Source organism: Galeopterus variegatus, unplaced genomic scaffold, assembly GCF_000696425.1.
Source record: "Galeopterus variegatus unplaced genomic scaffold, G_variegatus-3.0.2 Scaffold1059, whole genome shotgun sequence".
NCBI lineage: Eukaryota > Metazoa > Chordata > Mammalia > Dermoptera > Cynocephalidae > Galeopterus > Galeopterus variegatus.
Genome location: NW_007727170.1, coordinates 62,002 through 80,020, shown reverse-complemented (window position 1 = coordinate 80,020; position 18,019 = coordinate 62,002). Strand labels below are relative to the sequence as shown.

Sequence of the window (18,019 nt, the reverse complement as noted above, 5' to 3'; positions counted from 1 at the left end):
CACAGGGCCGGCCCTGTGGCTCACTCGGGAGAGTGCGGCGCTGGGAGCACTGAGGCCATGAGTTCGAATCCTATATAGGGATGGCTGGTGCACTCACTGGCTGAGCATGGTACAGGCAGCACCAAGCCAAGGGTTGCAATCCCTTACGGGTCAAAAAAAAAAAAAAAATCATAAAAATACATGCACATTCAGCTAGCATCTTAGCCACAAATCTCTGCCTTTCTAGTCAATTGCTCCCTAGGGAATTCTGTGTTGCCGAGACATATGGAGAGGTGTCAGTGGCCTCACAAAGCCTCACCCACTTTTAGGCAATGCATATAGTGGTAAGAACTCAAAATCTGAAGTCAGATTGCCTGAAGTTGAATCCCAACTATACCCATTACTAAATGTATAACCTCAGTAAGTTACTTCATCTTTCTATGCTTCCATTTCCTCATAAAATAGGGATTATAATTCAGTACCTACTTGATAGGATTGTTGAGATAATTAAATAAGTTAATACATGTGAAGTAACTGGAACAGTGACAGTGCCTGGCACATACTAAGTACTCAGTAGATATTAATTCTCCCTTTTAAAAACATGAATGATGTTCCCCTAAAAGACCAATCTCCTGCTGCTCTGTGCCCCCACTGCATGACTCCCTGACCTGCCATGTTCAGAGATGACACTCACGTGTACAGATCATGGGCTCTTCAGACCGTGGGCTCCTCCAGGGCAGGGACCAAGTCTGTGAGCCAGCATCAGCGCACTGCAGGGGCACCATGTCCCCACTGGTGGACAACTCACCCCCACACCCACACCATGAATTTCCTCTGAAGACTGAGGAATAGACAACATTCTTCCTTCCGCTCATCTCCCTAGAAGAAACATGGAGACTCAACTATCGTCAGAGCTGGAACTTGGAGGCCATCCCACCCACCACCACCACCTCCATTTTACAGATGGGGTAGCTGAGGCCCTAATAGGAGAAGTGTGCTCAAAGTTGCACTTGTGGTACTTCAAATAGAAACGGCAAGTGATGCAGAGATGGCAATTTTCTAGTAACCTGTGCTTTGGGCTGGAATGATGTTAACTCTGAACTTCACACTGCCTTCCCCATGGAGATCAAAACCACCAACTGGCAGTTGTCTGTGTCTGTCATCAATACAATATAAGAAAATGGCTTAATTATGATTTAATATATGCACTTTACTTATGCACATTTTTTCAAAATATTGGTTGGGGGAGGAGTGTGATATAAGAGTCTGATGATGAATGGTTGGAAGCAGGGGTTTAGAGGATCCTGAGATGCCTCCTTCTCTACCCCTCCCCCTTCCTTGTCCCTGTCCTGCCCCACCCCAGTCACCCAATAGGACTGAGACTATTGGGGATAACCACTTGGTTAAGAGCATAAACTCTGGAGACCATCTGTCTGAGTCTGCATCCTGACTCTGCTAACAAAAGGACCTCAAATAATATCCATAATCTCTCTGTACCTCAGTATCCTCATCTGTTAAATGGGTATAGGGATAGTACCTCATTAGGCTGTTGTGAGGACTGAACTGGCTGTGTTAATATACATATAAGGGGCATAGACATTGCCTGGCACACAGTACATGCTGGATACCTGTTAGTTACTAGCTGGTACTATTGTTTTTTGGGTTTTTTTTTTACAACTGGCAGGCATGGAGTTAGAAACCCTTAACCTTGGTGTCACAGGGCAGTGTCCTCACCGATTGAGCTTACCAGCCAGCCCTAGCAGTGCTATTACTATTACTGAATGCTTCCCCATGCCCCCTCAAGCTGGTGAGACCTGCAACACTTAGCCTTTTAGCCTTGTCCCTACCTGGTGCAGCAGAATTCCAGCCCGGCACCCCAGTGACCAATCACAGATAGAACATTAGAAGGCTCTTTATCTGTGATGTCTGAGGAAATGGAGTCCCAGAGAAGACCAGGGACTTGCCCAAGGTCACAAAAATGAGGCAGAGCCGGGGCTGAAATCCAGATGTCCCAGTCCCAGAGAACCTTGCTTCAGGTGTGACCAGGCTGCTTGCCGACTCCTTCAGGGCTTTGCAGTAGAACTTGAAGGCTGACATGTTTATTTGTATACAGCAGGCTGTGGGGTTTGGCTTGACAAGGGTGGACACTCTGGCATTGCCAATTAGGTTAGAAGTGAGCTGGCTGGCTGGACTGCCCCATCCACCAGGGCAGGAGCCAAGGTGGAGCCGGGATAAGGCCTCTCAGCAAACATACTCCTGATGGGGCCGTGGACTTCAGTCAGTCAAGGGTTCCAGGATACTTTCCTTAAATATGTTCCTTCTGGTGGATCTGGAGGAATGTGTCTCAAACCACTGCTGCCCTGTCCTCACCCTTTCTGAGACAGCATGGGTCCCCAGCAGACCTCTGCCTCGGCTCAAGGCTCCACACCTGGGAGCTGGGGAACTAAGGCTGGGGTGGCCTACAGCCTGGGGCACCTGCCCTGTGCCTCACATGAAATCATCGAACCTTCCCCTCTTGCCAACTTTCTTCCTTTAACATGGTTGTGTCCCCTCCCTAAGCCTGGGTTCAGTGATCCCACAGTGACTTTCGATGCATCTCTATTAATCGACCATCAATCCCATTACCTCTACGCTCTCAGGGCAGGGACCACCTCTGTTTTGCTCACTTCTACCCCTAACCCCCCAGGCAAAGTCTGACACAGAGGAAGTGCTAAATCAATGTCCATGGCAGGAAAGAGGATCCTCACAGAGATATCAGTGGGGCAGGGAGAGATCATTTCCAACTCTAAGAATAAAGACTTAATTAATAATTTATTTCATAGCAGACAGTTATGTTCAAATAAGCAATGGCCAGCCTCCAAATGCCAAGTGCCCTAGGAGGGGGTCAGCCTGGGTAGCTCTAGGAAGAAGCTGGAGGGCTGGGGGTCCCTCCAGAGGGCTTCCCAGAGGAGGGGGGGTCTGAAGCACAGTAGGCTTAGCCAGTGCAGGCCAGCTAGTGGGTTTTGCAAGGGGACGGAAAGGGAAGATGACACGTTTCCCAAGCCCTCCTGACCCTGAGTGAGCCCTGTGCTGGCTTTCCAACTGCTGAGGTTTCCAATTCTTATCAGTTTGGGAACTCTATATTCAGAGTGGCTATCAAGCCACCCAGGGGGCTGAGAGATCTGGGCATGGGGTTCCTGCTAGTCTTGAAGTGGGGACATTTCTAGTGCTATCCCCCACCCACGTCAAGCCCCAGTGCCAACTCCAATCATTCACATCACTGCCTACCCCTCACCAGGAGAGCAGGAGGAGGAGGAGAGGAACAATTTTGTCTTTAGCTCTTCAGGACAGGGAAACAGTCTGAATTTCTTTCTGGGATTCACTAGGGTTGGGGTTGTTAATATAGCATGGGCTTCCAAAGCACCATGAGAACCTGCTAGAGCAGGATACAGATTCCGAAACACATCTGGATGCAGACGTACATTGATGGTGGCGGGGTGGGGGGCGGCTTCCAGCAGGTTCTCAAAGGGGCTCCCAACCCATCAGAGGCTCGAGATCAGCACTCCAGAGTCAAATTGTCAGGACAGCCTCAGTGGCAGTGGGCAGGGATTGCTGGGAAAAGAGGCCTTTAAGGAATTGGAATTTGGTGAAGGGCAGAATTCTCCTGAAGTTGGGGTGCTGGCACTGACCTCCCAGCTCAGTGTAGCCATCTGGCAGTCGTCTGTCATCTGACCATTTGGAGGGCCTTTGAACAACCCCCCCTGTCCCCATTGCTATCTCTGTGCCCTGCCCTGACTAAAATGAAGGCTTAACATCCCCCTAACACTGGCTAGGGCCGCCTCCGTTTTTTCAACTCATCCAACATCTCGGAGGCAGTTTGGGCTTTGGGAGCTGTAGCTTGCAGGTGACAATTCAAGATGAAGGGGTGGGTGAGCTCCACAAGGAGGAGAGGGGGCAGAGAAGTGGGCAGAGCACCAGGGATGGCCCCAGGGAACTCCAGGTGGTAGGAGGGGGAGGCAAGACAGCATGGTGGGTGGGAAGGGGCTCTCCAGGGAGCAGGGGCTCTGCTTTTAGAAGATGCTGGCGGGAGCTGGCTGGAGTGGAGGAAGATGTGGAGGGGGCATTAGAAGGCAGAGGGCAAGGTGTGGGGACATTTGTTACCATGGAATGGGGCTCTCTAGAGGCAGAGCAAGATGGAGTGGCTGGCTGGGTTTTATGATCAAATAGTGGGTAAACCAAGCATAGAGTGCCTGGGGCCCTGGCTTCAGAGGCAGCGTGGAGACCTGGGTTTAAAACACTGTCTGTGCTTTTTGCTGGTTGGGTAACACTGAGCAAGTCTAGAGCCCTCTGGGTCTCTACTGCCTCATCTGAAAATGAGACTATTTCTAAAACCTAAATTGCAGGGCCGTGGAGAGGATGCAAGGAGCCAACACACATAAAGCACTTGACATGGTACGTGCACTTAGTAAAAAAAAGTAAAAATGGCCAAAAAAAAAAAAAAAAAAGAGTCAAGCTTCCCACCCAGCCCCAAGTGCCCAGTGGCAGGAGCAATGTCTTCCAAGGCTCTGCCCAGGATGACAGCCAACAAATTGTCTTTCCTACCTGCACTGGCAGGTCCCTCTCCTGCCTCCCACTCCTCCTACGTAAGAGGCACACAGATGGACAGCCTGTGCCATGTAGGTCAGAGGTATCTGGGGCCACATCTCACCCGCAGCCCCAGGGCAGGCTGGGCGGGTCCCCATTCATGCCCAGCCCCACTCTCATCACCCAGAACCTGGGCCATATGCAGCAGCTGGCTCCACACTCACACGCCCTAGCTGTGGGAGCAGAGCGATGCTGAGCCCTGCGCCTGCCAGCCGCAAGAAGTAGGAAGGTGAGCACCCTGGGGACAGACCCTCTGAGGCAACGCCTCTGCCAGGAGTCCTCTGTGGGGGTCTTCGGGCGGGAACTGGGAATCAGGAGAGAGCTGCCAGATCCATGCAGACTAAAGAGAAGCAGAGGGTGGGGGTCTGCCCTGCAGGGTAATGGGGAGCCAGTGTGGAGTCAGCGTGGTGGGCTGTGCTGCAGCTATGGGAACAGCAGCCTGTGCACAGGGGTGTGTGGCCGGGACCATGGGAATTGGAGGAGGCACCGCTCTCCTCCCTGTCTGGGGGTTTAGGATATGGGGGAATATTTAGGCAACACCCTCCACTGAGAACATTCTCCAGCCTTCTGGGAGACTGTTCTCCCTTTGCCCCCTGAGCAAAGAAAGGGGAGAACTACGAGTAACAGGGAGGGTAGTGGATGGTGGTCACAAGTCTTTGCAAAGCAGGAGTCCTGGGAATTCGATTTAGTTGCTGTTTTTAGTGAGTGATTGGCTCTGGGGAATAGAGAGCCAAGAGCCCCAGGGCAGCCACCTCCTGTGAGGTGTGTATTGTTCTGCATCTGATCCAAGTGTGTTGATTTATGAGGCAGTAAATCACAGGCATGTGCCCAGCCCCTGGAGCCGGTGAGTCATGCCCAGGAAGGAGGGCGACGGCCTCCTCACCCAGCCGGGCTGCAGGGCCATGACTCACGCCGTGTCTCTGTTGCAGGGCGGTCTGGTGGAGCAGGGCCTCTCTGGGGCTGCTGCGGCTCTCCCGGGGGACACCGTGACACGTTCTCTGAGGTTCTCGCTCTCTCCCGGGTGAGCTTGTGGGGTGCAGCCGCCCCAGAGCTATCATGCCAGAGGTGCATCTGCTCAGGTCCGCCAGCTCCACTCTGAGGATCGTGTAAGAAACAATGATCCCACCTTCCTCCCACTTCCCGGCCCCATCCCATCTCCCAGGGAAAGCACTTGGCACAGCACCTGGACTCCAAGACTTGAGTCTGAGGTTTTTCACCCCATTCAGTCACCTTCCTAATCTCACCAAAGAATCTTCATCTTCTTATTTCCCCAAAGATCCACTAGAGCCCACTAGTAGTAACGATGAGAGCGTATATCATCTTCTCACAATAACCACAGGATATAGGCAGAAAACTAAGGCTCAGAGAGGGACAGTAACTCAGCCACAGTTGCACGGTTAGTGAACCCAGGCAGGCAGGCAGACTGGTGAACCTCAATGCTATGCTGTTTCAAGAACGCATTCATTGAGCACCTACGGCACACAGAACAGTGGCCTGGCTGCCGAGGGCCACACGGGAAGAAGAGGCAGCAGATATAAATAGGGGATGGATCCTCATCCATGAGGGGTTCACCTGGAAAATGAGGGCTCTCCTCAGTTTATGTGTCACACACATGGTGACAACTTAAGAAGGGTTAGGTCCCGCCACCATTTACTGAGCCACAACATCTAGCACTCACGGTCAGAGGACAGAACAGAATTGGGAGTGACTTCTGCTCTCAAGAAGCTTCCTAAGGCATGTGTGGCCTTCAAAGATCAAATCCAGGGGCTGTGAGGATGACGGGTGTGGGGAAATCCAGGAGGCTTCCCGAAGACGGAGCTGAAGGAGGCTTGGGAGGCTCTGTTTCAAATGGTTCCCATCAGCTCCTCTGGCAAGATAGGAGGAGTAAGAAGAGACGATCAATCGACCAAGGTGGCTAAGGGAAAGGCCGAGAGCGGCCTCTCCCAGACCCCTCTGCCCACACACACACATACACACACACACACGCACAGAGGCACACACACGTGCGCACACATGCACACACGCACACGTGCACACACGCACACGCACACACACACACATGCACACACGCACACACACGCACATCGGCACGCACATGCACACAGGCACGCACACGTGCACACGCACACACGCACATGCACACACACGCACATAGGCACGCACACGTGCACACGCACACACACGCACATAGGAACGCAAATGCACACGGGCATGCACACACACGCACACATGCACACGCACACATGCACACACGCAGACACACGCACACAGGCACGCACACACGCACACACACACGCACACACTCACATAGGCACGCACACGCACACACACACAGAGGCACGCACACACGTGCACACGCACACACACGCAGACACGCACACACACACACGTGCACATACACACACGCACACAGGCATGCACACACGCGCACACGCACACACATGCACACACACACATAGGCATGCACACGCATACACACGCACACACACGCGCCTCATGTCACATGGCCCAGCGTGCCCTTTGTTTTCTCGCTCCCACCCTTCTGGGTGGGTGCTAAAGGAGTCATTCATGCCATGAAAGAAGAGTAAGGTGATACGCTTATAGTGTGCTAGGTGAGCCGGGGCGAGGACAGGTCCCTGTCCTCATCAAGGTGAAAGGCGGCCACCTTTTAGAGTTTTCTTCCTCCTGGGAATTCAAAACGCAGACGGAAGCAAGTCAGCCTGCTGAGGCTGTTCTCCCACTATTCCCGTCACTCTGTTACACTGGGTGACTTCTGCCTCTGGGACTTCTGCCAGCTTCTGGAGTGCCGCATTCCAGGAGGAGTATAAATTTCCAGGATCCCAGGAATATGTGAGTGACCTTGGACAGGCCCATTATGATCACCGTGATAGTAGTGTCACCTCACCTGTCGGAATCATCTGCTGGCCACCTGTCCTTCCTGGAATAGCAGCAAGAATCAGAAGAGCCCACAATGCTTTTGAGGAGTCGAGACAGAGGAGGGCTTGCTGCCCAAACCTCAGGTGCTTTTCTCTGAGGAAACACAAAGGGTCCATTTTGGAACATCTCCTTTGATGTCACTGCTGTTCTAATCAGCATGGCTATATTGCTACAAAAAGAAAATACGAAGTAGCGGGGAGCTGAGCTGCTGGAAGCCGGCACACTGACAATGGCAGGAAGTGACCACCGGCAATGTAGGAGATGATTAAAAACTAAAAAACAACCACTGCCAACAGCAACAGCGAAGCGCAAGGCAGTGGCCACGCTGAGGAGAGGCAGAGGGCCCTGGCGACGGTGCAGTTAGACTCGCTTCTGTGTTACACGCCCTGCCGGTGAAGTCTGTAACTGTTATAACCCTGAATGAGCAGGAACGAGTTGAAGGGAGATCTAGCACATTCTATTTCAGACAATATCCCCTTAAAAGCACTAAGCCTCAAAGGACCTAACAAAGGAAAGAGCAAGCTTAACTCATTTGGAAACAGTTTTTGACATTCTCTTTGTCAAGCTTCCAAAATTCTTTAAGCACAGGGCATAGGGAGTTGAAAGGGAACCTCTGTGGGCCACTGCAAGGATAAATGAGGCGTCCCTGTCACAGCAAGTACTGGTGGAGGGCCAGGGTCCACCCTCTCACTGAAGGGAGGGCGAAGGACAGAACAGGGCAGCTGGACAAGAACAGTGTCTGAGTGCGACAGACCTGCTACTGCAATGGGTGCTGGACACCCGGGCAAAGGCCCCCCAGGGAGAAGGTGCTTCCGGCAGCCTCATCCCCTCATAAACAGAAGGCTCTAATCACAAGTGCGCTTGGCCCTGGGCTTCCTTAGGTGGCTGCCTTCTCATTTGGTCTTTGTTTAGCTATTTTAAAGCCAGAACCAGTTTACACAAATTTTATTAGGTGGAGGAAATGCTGCTTAGACCTTTTGATGGTGAGGATTTAAAAACAGACTTGTTTGTGAGGAAGCAGGTAAGATGGTGGGAGATTACAGCCCGGGACAGCTAATGTAGGGGTGGCTGGCCAGCTGGTGGCTTCAAAGGCTGATCAGCTCTAAGCAGACCTTTTGATGGTGAGGATTTAAAAACAGACTTGTTTGTGAGGAAGCAGGTAAGATGGTGGGAGATTACAGCCCAGGACAGCTAATGTAGGGGTGGCTGGCCAGCTGGTGGCTTCAAAGGCTGATCAGCTCTAAGCACCGGGCCGGCCCCTGGCCCCATCTTTTTGAGGGCCCAGGCCGAGACAGAGCATGGATGGTAACCAAGTTCACAGCCGTCCCTCAGCGATCACAGTGTGGGACCCGGAGCCTAGCCACGTGTGTGTCCCCTCATCCTCCCCATTATTGCCCCAGCCTAGAGCTCAGAGGCCATTTGGCAACATTTCAATGTCTTTGTCTCAAAGGGGAGGCAGCTTCTACTCCATAACCCAAGAGAGTAGTGGCTGTAACCAATGATCCGAAGTTAGCAGGACAAGTTCCACAGCTTTCAGAAACCTCTGTTTCTTCTGCCCACACAGTAGGGCTCACCCAGAAGCATACTTTGTTGTCTTTTTCAGACTTTCCAGCAATCTCCCTGGAGCAGGTCTCCATAGTAACAGAAGGACTGCTCCAGCCCTGTGGCCCAGGCCTTGCTCACCAAGTTCCCAAGAAGGGGGCCAGCTCAGCGCCCCCACTCATCCCCCTTCTCCCCATCCCCTTCCCTTTATAACCTTCTGATGTCTTTTGCTTTAAAACCTATCTCAGGTTCTTAAGCAGACTGCCGCCAGGTGAGCCTGGGTGTGTTCGCAAACTTAGTTTTATTCGGAACCTGCAGTACCGACAAGGAGTAAGGCCGAGTGTGAGAGCCAGGTAATTGGCCCAGCTGCCTGAGGACTGGACAGGGATGGAGCGAGCCCCACCCCGACAAGACAGACAGGACTCCCACCTCAGGGCTGCCATGCGCAGCTGCACGGGTTGCACACTGCACAACTCCAGTGGGCACTGTTTGCATAGCTGATGACAATGAAATGTGTCCCTGAAGTTGTGCAACCCTACAGCCCTGCACAGTTGTGAGGTGTGTACTGAAATCTATCTGCTCGTCTACTCAGGAGGCTGAGGTCTGGCTAGGTGAACCCTGAGGAGGAACAGTGCTGAGGGGTAGTGAGGCTGAGATAGTAATGGAAGCTCAGTAACCTCCGGGCTGCACTGGCCAAAAGAATAGACCTGTTATCCAGGGTCACTAGGTCTGGGAGGCAAGGCAGATCTGGGCCAAGGATGAAGGTAGATGGACTGAGCCCCAGGTCTTCCAGGTTCCATGCCTGTTCCCTCCATGGGGTAGAAAGACATGGGGTGCACCCACAGGTACCATCAAGGAGGGAAGGCCCTCATTTGGGAGTCTGCTTAGGACCTCTGAGAGTACGAGGAATGTTGTAGAGCTCCACTCTGAGTTTCTAAGCACGGTTGGGGACTGTGGGGCGTGGGGCTGAGGGGTGGGTGGTCTTCTCAACCCTGAAAGCCTACACTCTACTGGGTGGTACTCAGAATCCTCCAATGCCAAACCCCTTCTCCAGATAAGTACACTGAGACCCAGAGAGAGGCATGAACTTGCCCAGAGTCACACAGCAAATTAGAGCACAGCAGGACTTGATTTCTCTTTCTATTGAACCCTTAGAACCTGCAGGGAGAGGCTGGGGTGGGGGTGAGTTAGCCCCGCAATGACTGAGGTTGTGTCCCCTGACCCCCACTGGGGCTCCCTCTGTGGATGGCCCTCAGGAGTCTGAAGGACACCCTGTGTGTAGGGGGGGTGGGCGGGGGACGGGACTGAGATGTGTGTTGGGCCAGAGTCCCTGGCCAGTCCACCACACTCTAATAAGTGTTGTCCCCCATCCCCTGCCAGCTCCCTGACTGACGGGCAGACGCTCTCCAAAGAGTCCCTAAGCCATGCCCTCGAGCTCTTGGCCCCAGAGAAGTCAAAGGATGCCCAGGTGGAGGTGGATTCTCCAGGTGAGGCAGCTGGGGTCTGCAGGGTGGGGTGGGCAGGAGGGGGAACTGAGCTGTGCTGGGTATGCTGGAGGGGGCAGCAAAGAACCACAGCACAGAACTTGGGGGGAGAGGGACAGATGGAAATCCTGCTGATCTCCAGGCTCCCAGGGAACCCACCAAGCCCCTTCCCTCGTTGTCACCATGGCCACCATCAGGGCCAGGCAGGATAGAAGGGAGTGGGGTAGGAAGGGAGGTGGATTTCTTCTTCGAGAAGGTTGGGAAGGAGAGAATCCAGAGCTAGCACTTCATCTGGGCCGGGCCTTGGGTACTTGGATGTCCAGCTCAGGGGAGCTGAGGAGCAGGAGGCCCAGATAAGCAACAGCTTGGGATTTTTGGCCTTGTTAACTGGGGCAAAAGTCAGGCAGATAGGTGGGGGTCAGCAGGGTTTGTTTTGGAGGCTTGAAAAGTCACATGCTTTGTTAATGACCTTTACCTTCAGATAATTGTGCCTTAAGGGAGGCAAAATTATCAGTTATTCTGAAGCGTCATCAAAACACTAATAATAATAACACAGTCGTTCATTTTTATTAGCTGCACAACAACATTGTCGCAATAACAGAAGCTTTTTTAAAAAGGAAACAGTCACTGCCGCCCACGATCTGTGCCGTCCTTGGGATTGTGCGCTGTTGTCACTGGCCTGGTCACCTTTCTTTTTTTTTTTTTTTCCTTTTTGTCTTTTTTCATGTCCGGCAACGGATCGCAACCCTCAGTGTCGCGCCCGTACCGGACCAGGGACCGGCAACGGATCGCAACCCTCGGTGTTGGGCCCGCACCTCGCTCAGCCAGTGAGCGGGAACCGGTCTGTATGTGGGATCCGAACCCTCGGCGGGAGCGCTGCTGCACTTCCCAAGTGGTGCACTGTAGCAGTGCACCACCGGGCCGGCCCCTGGCCTGGTCACCTTTCGGGGGCTGAGACCTGCCCCCACATTGCTGGTCTTCCAGGTTGTGAATTTTCCCAGCCGCAGGCTCCTCTCCACAGTAAACAGTCCAAGATCCCTGCGGCCACCCTGCTTCCTTGGGCACTTGGGTGGGAGCTGCGGCAGGGGGCTGGGGGAAGGCGAGCTGACCACTAGGCAGTAGCGTTGAACTGGCTGTGCATTCTGTAGAATGGTATGCCTGTGTTTTCCTCATGCTTAGACAGGGCTTATGGGTTTGGGGGAGTGGGTGGCAGTGTTTAAAGTGGGACCAGCAGGGTAGGAAAGGGCTAGAGGGGGCGCCGGTCCCAAGGGTCCCTGAACCAGCAGAGTGTGAGGCCAAAACCGGGGACAGGAGGAAGGAGAGAAGCATCAGGCCTTTGTTGAGTTCTCTTCCCTCAGAGTTTCTCTGGCCCAGGCTTTCCTGGGACCCAGGAGGGGGCCAGAGGACATGGACAGAGCAAGGATTCCTCTGCTCAGCACCAGCATTGTCATGGGCCAGAGGACAAGGGGCAGGGCAAAGGTTGCTATGTCTGTTTTCATGGAGGAAACTGAGGCAAAAGAAGCATAGTGAGGGGAGACGCTTGGCCAGGGCTCTGGGCACTCCGTTCCTCAGGCCGCCTGGCTTCTTGGAGACCAAGTGCCGATCCCCTCACACGGCCGGGCTTACTACTGCCATCAGACAGGCTGCCCCTCGCCCAGGCTGAGTATCTCGGGGTAGCCTCGGCAGGGATCTGCTGAGAGGGTAGGTGGACATCACCTTTCATGCCCCTCCTCAGAAATAAAGGAGAAGGAGCAGGGCCAAGGAGAGGACTGACTCGTTTCTGAGAATGGTTGAAAGGCACAGGAGGGAGGCCAGGCACAGTGACAGATGGGCCCAGCAGGCATAGTGACAGAGGTCACCGTGTCATCAGGCATCACTGACTTGTTGGGCTGCCTTGGTCAGGTCCCACCAGCTCACTCAGGCTCAGATGGCTCCAACTTTATAGTCCCTTCTCTGGGGTGCTCAGAGAACAGGTGACAGCACAAAGGGCTTGCACACAGTGAAGCCCTGGAGCTCAGGAAGTCCCGAGCGTGGGTGCTGACATTGGCGTGCTTGGAATTGGAGGAGCAGTGTATTAGTACATTTCTGTTGCTTGTAACAAAATACACGGAACTGGGTAACTTGTAAGAAAATGAAATTTATCGCTTACAGTTTTGGAGGCTGGGAAGTCCAAAGTCCAGGGAACACATTTGGTGAAGGCCTTGGTGGTGGTGACAGTGATCCAGGGGTCTCATATGGCAGAAAATGGCAGAGCAGAGAGAGATTAACCTCTCACGTGCTCTTCTTTTAAAGCCCTCAGAACCACATCCATGACCATGATTATTAATCCATTCACTAAGGTGTGGTCCTACAATCTAATCACCTCTTCAAGGCCCCATCCTCTTAACACTTTCACTGTGGGGACCAAGTTTGGGGGAAACATCAATCCACAACAGGCAGGAAAGGAGCCAATGTAGGGGAAGCTCGGTGTGTCCTAGAGCCTCAGAAAAGCATCTGGTGTCCCCAGGGAGGACTAAGTAGTCCCAGCCCAGTGGCTCAATCTGAATGGCTGTCATCTGGCAGCCCTACAGCATGGAATGGGCACGTTTTTAAAAAGCAGGGTAGGGAATCCCAGAGAAGGTGCCATCAGAGGGAGCTGGTGTAGGGCCATCCAAGCAGCCAGGGGCCATGTAGGGGGCTGCGGGAGGGTGGTGGATTTCATGGAGGGGTGGGGACGGGCTAGGCGACTGCAGGGTAGGTGGCGAGGCCATCTTGATCTATTTTATCAGGACTTTGGGGAGCTGGCAGGGTCAGCCAGGATGGATGCACACTGGGACCCTCCATTCTGTGTGCTGGGCTGTGAGATATTGACATGGACAGGGCTCTTTCTGCCCTCAAAGAACTCTAATCCGAGGGCAGACAGGCCCTGTGTAGAGGGCACAGATAGGTTAGGAAGGAAGACCTGCTGTTTGGGAACCAAGGAATCAGGGTGGGCTTCCTGGATGACGAGGACCTCTAGCTGCCCTCAGAACCTTAAGTTCCCTCAGGGCCTGGGTCTGGGCTAAGTGGTCTGCCCTTGGGAGTTCAGCATCTAGGACTGGTGGTAAGGAGGAAGGAACAGTTTGGAAGGAGCTAAGGGGCATCTTGGCACTATGGCTGTCAGCAGGTACCCATAGCAGAGGTCCCCAAGGGACCCCAAGTGCTGTCCAAGGCAGTGCCACATAGGCCTCATTGGGTCCCCAGGCCTGGAATGTGGGCCACAGCCTGACTAGTCCCCTCTCATGCAGCCCCCAGTGTCCGTGGGGGTGGAGGAGAGGCTGTGGGTTGGAGCTGCGATGAGATCCAGATTCACATGGATTGAGTGCTGTCTGTGTGCCAGGCCTCCAGCCGGGGCTTGGGATCCTTTATTTTATTGACTCCCCAGAAGTTCAGGGAGCCCCAGGCCGGACTCTGTATTAGGGAGAGGACTGGGGCGGGCACAGGTTGGCAGGAGTCTTGAAGCTTCCTTTCACAAAGCACTTTTCATAAGACTGAGAAAAGGCAGCTATCCATATCAAAATCTGTTGAGGAGGAGAATTTGTGGGATTATGAGAGGATTTATAGTCTTCCTTTCCCACACAGCTGCCCCGTTAATAGGAAGAGCGAACTTTTATTGAACATTACCGTGTGCTGGGCCCTGTGCTAAGGGACTTTCTGGTATTCTTTCATCTCTATCTTCACAGCAGCAGTGGGGAAGGCACCTCTATCATTCCCAGTTGATAGAGGAAACGGATCTCAGAGAGGTTTAGTGATTTTTCTGAGTCAAACAGCTAGTAAGAGGTAGAGCTCTTACGTGGTTGTGCTGTCTCTGTGGACAGCTTGGTGCCCGGCGTGGTCCCTCCAGGGCTGCAAGCCCTGCCTTCCCTTCACCTAACTGCTGAGCTGGCAGCTCCTTTGAGGAGCTCTTGGAGTCTCACCTGCAGGAATCAGGGTTCACCCTGGAGCCCTTGGATGTTCCTGATCTCCGTGAGTTTCCAGGAAGCTTGAGGGTCCTAAGCTCCGATCCCCTGGCTGGGCTCCAAGTGCCCAGATGGCTGTACTTGCAGGGAGCAACCTCACCCAGTCAGGACATACAGCTACTGGAATCTGACCTCCACACAAAGGCAGCCTTGTGCTGGGCCCTGGAGACACTTTCTAGGTCGAACGTGAACCCCAGCTGGAGAAGGGCGGGAGAGCAGCTGGAGGGGACAGCATGGCCGGCTCCCCACCCACACTCTCCCTAGGAGACTCCCGCCCCCACTGGGGAGCTTTTTTCTTTTTTAAAAAGATGACCAGTAAGGGGATCTTAACACTTGGCTTGGTGTTGTCAGCACCACGCTCTCCCAAGTGAGCCACGGGCCGCCCCCCATTGGGGAGCTTTGAGCTGAAGCCTGGGGGTGCTCAGCCCAGCTTGGTCTCCAGCCCAGCCGGCCTTGGTGGGTCAAGGGACTCACTGGGCCTCCCACTGTCCTTTGATCCCACCCTTCCTAGGTGTTCCAAGGGCATGGGCGGTGTATCGGGCTGGAGCTGTGAGCTAGCTAGGAGCCGGATACCACCCTTATCCTTAGGGAGAGACCCAAGGGACAGCGGGAGGCAGAAGGCCTCCACTTCAGCCTCTGGTGGAGGGTGGAGGGGGGCCAGAAAAGGCTTCCCAAGGATCCGAGGAAATTGGCGTAGCTGGTTCCTCATCTGTGAAGTGGGAATAGGGGGTGATCCTGGGCCTGCCAGCTGAAAAAAGGGGAGCCTCTGGGAGTCTTGGAGAAACCTTTTTCTCAGGGGTCAAGGCACCCACCCAGCCCATGCCTGGACTTTCTTCAGACACTGCTTGGTGTCCTCCTCCCGGGCTCCTTTCCCAGCCCTCGCTCCTGTGCAGCTGGGGGGAGACACAGTCCAGGGGCTCCTGTGCGTCTCCTGCCCCCATCTTGGCTCTCTCATCCCCATGGTCCAGGCCTGGGACAGGACACAAAAGCTAAAGCAATGACCCTGGAGGAGCTCATCTTGTCCATCCCAATTGTCTTTCAGATGGGGAAACTGAGGCCCGGGGGGGCAGGGGCCTGGCCAAGGTCACTCTAATGTAGCAGCCAGAACGCAAAGTTCTTGACCCTCCGGTGATAAGTCTGGGGAGTGGCAGGCAGCTGCAGGGGTCCCCTCCCCTCAGGCACAGAGGTGCCACAATCACCCACCTTTTGGCCAGCATGGTACATTCTGCAGCACTGTGTCAAGGTCCTGACAGACTGTTCTGTCCTAGGCCTTGTCCTTATCTCTTGTAATGTCCTGAGGCCAGTGTGACCTCTTCTTCTTGTGTATCCCCAAGAGTGCCTGGCATGGGCTGACCCTCAGCACAAGGTCCCTGTGTAGAGAGAGGTGCCCTCCTAGGGCTGGTCCCTGACTGGCCTTTGGAGGGCTGCAGGGTCCAGTGCCCTGAGGATCATTCTCAGAAAGAGACCTATCCCAGGCCTGAGAACCACCTTTCTCTCAGGACCAGCGCACACCTCCATCTGCACAATAAGCTTCTTTCCTTTGGCCATTCCCACAGAACACAGAAAACACCCCAGGCCTCCCCCTCTCTGCTCTTGGGTTTTTTCCTTCCCAGTTAACTGAGTGACTTCCTCTGCTGTTCAGAGGCCTTCATTCCAGAACCCCAGAGAACACAGCTCCCCGCCTGCCCAGGCGCCCCCAGCATAATGGGGGGATTGATAAGACGCAGGCCAGGGTCAGGCCAAGACAAGTGGTAACATGGGGTGGGGGAGGGAGAGGTGGCAGAAAGGACAAGCTGAGCCTTAGGAAGGCCCACCCTCAGCTCAGCCAACGTGACTCTTGGTGGGCGGGCGTCCGGGCTGGACTGTGTGCCGGGGCCATTGGCTGTTGGCCATAGGCTGCTGGCTAGCTGGGTTCTCTGTGGCCCTGCAGATCTAGTCATAGGTTGCCTTTTGGAGGCAGCTCCGGTTGGTATCTTGGGTGCCGTGCTGGGTGATGGGGAGTTAGACTGGGTCATGACTGTTCTTGGCTGTTGCAGTAGTGATCTTAGTCTGCATGGGACAGAACTGATGATTGTGTCCCTGTTGAATTCTGATGTGAGGGGATGGGGACAGCTTTAAGGATTTGCCACTCATCCTGGTTCCTTAAGTCTCTCCTACCCCCAGGGGACACCCCCAGAGAGGCTGGCTGTGAGGTGCCCACAGCAGACCTGGGCCCACCCATCATCCCTTCCTCCTTCTTGGTTCTGAGCAGCCCACCATGTGGCAGAGAGTCAGGTGACTCGGGGGCACCCCTGAGGTCTCGTTACAACTCTGCCCCTAACTTGCCGTGACCCTGGCCATCCGTGCCCCCTCTGGGACCCAGTTTCCTCATCTGTAAAAGCACCATTTCCCTCTGTATACCATGTGTGGGAGCTCCCTACCCCCACTTCTCAAGGATAACCCATCTGGCTGAGGTCTCAGTCTGTATTCCTGATGAAGCTGGAGGCATCGCATGTTAATTTTATTTATTCTTTTGGCAAACACTTATTGCAAGTCCAATGCTTGCACCAGAAACTCAGAATCTAGTTAGAAAAAACAGGTGTCTTGAGCACCCACAATGTGCTAAGCCCTGTAACAATAATGTGTTGCTGCAGATCTTTTCAGTCTATGCATTTTTTTTTTTTTAAAGATAACCGGTAAGGGGATCTTAACCCTTGACTTGGTGTTGTCAGCACCACGCTCACCCAGTGAGCCAACCGGCCATCCCTATATGGGATCCGAACCCACGGCCTTGGTGTTATCAGCACCGCACTCTCCCGAGTGAGCCACGGGCCGGCCCTATGCATTTTTATATGCACTTTTATTTATTCCTTTTTTCACTTGGTGTTATGCTGTGAATATATCCTCATGTCATTAAATATTCCCTTAATACTTTATTTTAATGGCTACATGGGAATCCATGATGTGGCTCTACCATAATGAATGTAACCAGTCCCCTATTGAACATTTGGGCTGTTTCTGGTGAATTTGCTAATAGAAACAGCACCGAAGAGATGCCCATCTCTGCATTCTTGCTGTACGTGTCTCTGATTGTTTCCCCTGAGTGACTTCTTAAAAGTGTGATTGCTGGGTTGAAGATTACTCCTTTCTTGAGCCCTTGGATATATATTGCCAATGGCTCCTAGGAAAGTTGTACCAGTTTACGGTCCACATTGCAAGGCACTTGGCTGCTGCAGGTTCTTTCCTTTTAGGAGAAACCCAGGGAGGTAGATTGGTGGGTAGGTGAGTTCAGATGGCTTCAGAAGATGGGGTTATGGTGAGGACAGTCAAGGAAGAAAAGGATAGAAAGAACCAGGGGAATGGGAGCAAATGAACCTCTGTGGTTCCCTACTCAGGTGACAACCAGCATTGCCCAAACTCAGCTCCTCTCTACCCTGCTGCTACCGCCTGCTTCTCTCCACTCACTCACTCAGCTGGGGCTTCTACCCCCCCCCCCCC

General features: G+C 53.5%; 1 protein-coding gene across 1 annotated transcript in view; it reads left to right on the top strand.

Annotated features, from left to right (window-relative positions):
• Positions 1 to 18,019, top strand: part of ACSBG1 (acyl-CoA synthetase bubblegum family member 1) — a 62,709-nt gene that overhangs the window by 15,848 nt on the left and 28,842 nt on the right. Inside the window, exon 3 of the mRNA XM_008574525.1 lies at positions 10,462 to 10,568. Within this exon, the coding sequence (XP_008572747.1) occupies positions 10,462 to 10,568 (107 nt within the window). The remainder of the gene's footprint in view (positions 1 to 10,461; positions 10,569 to 18,019) is intronic.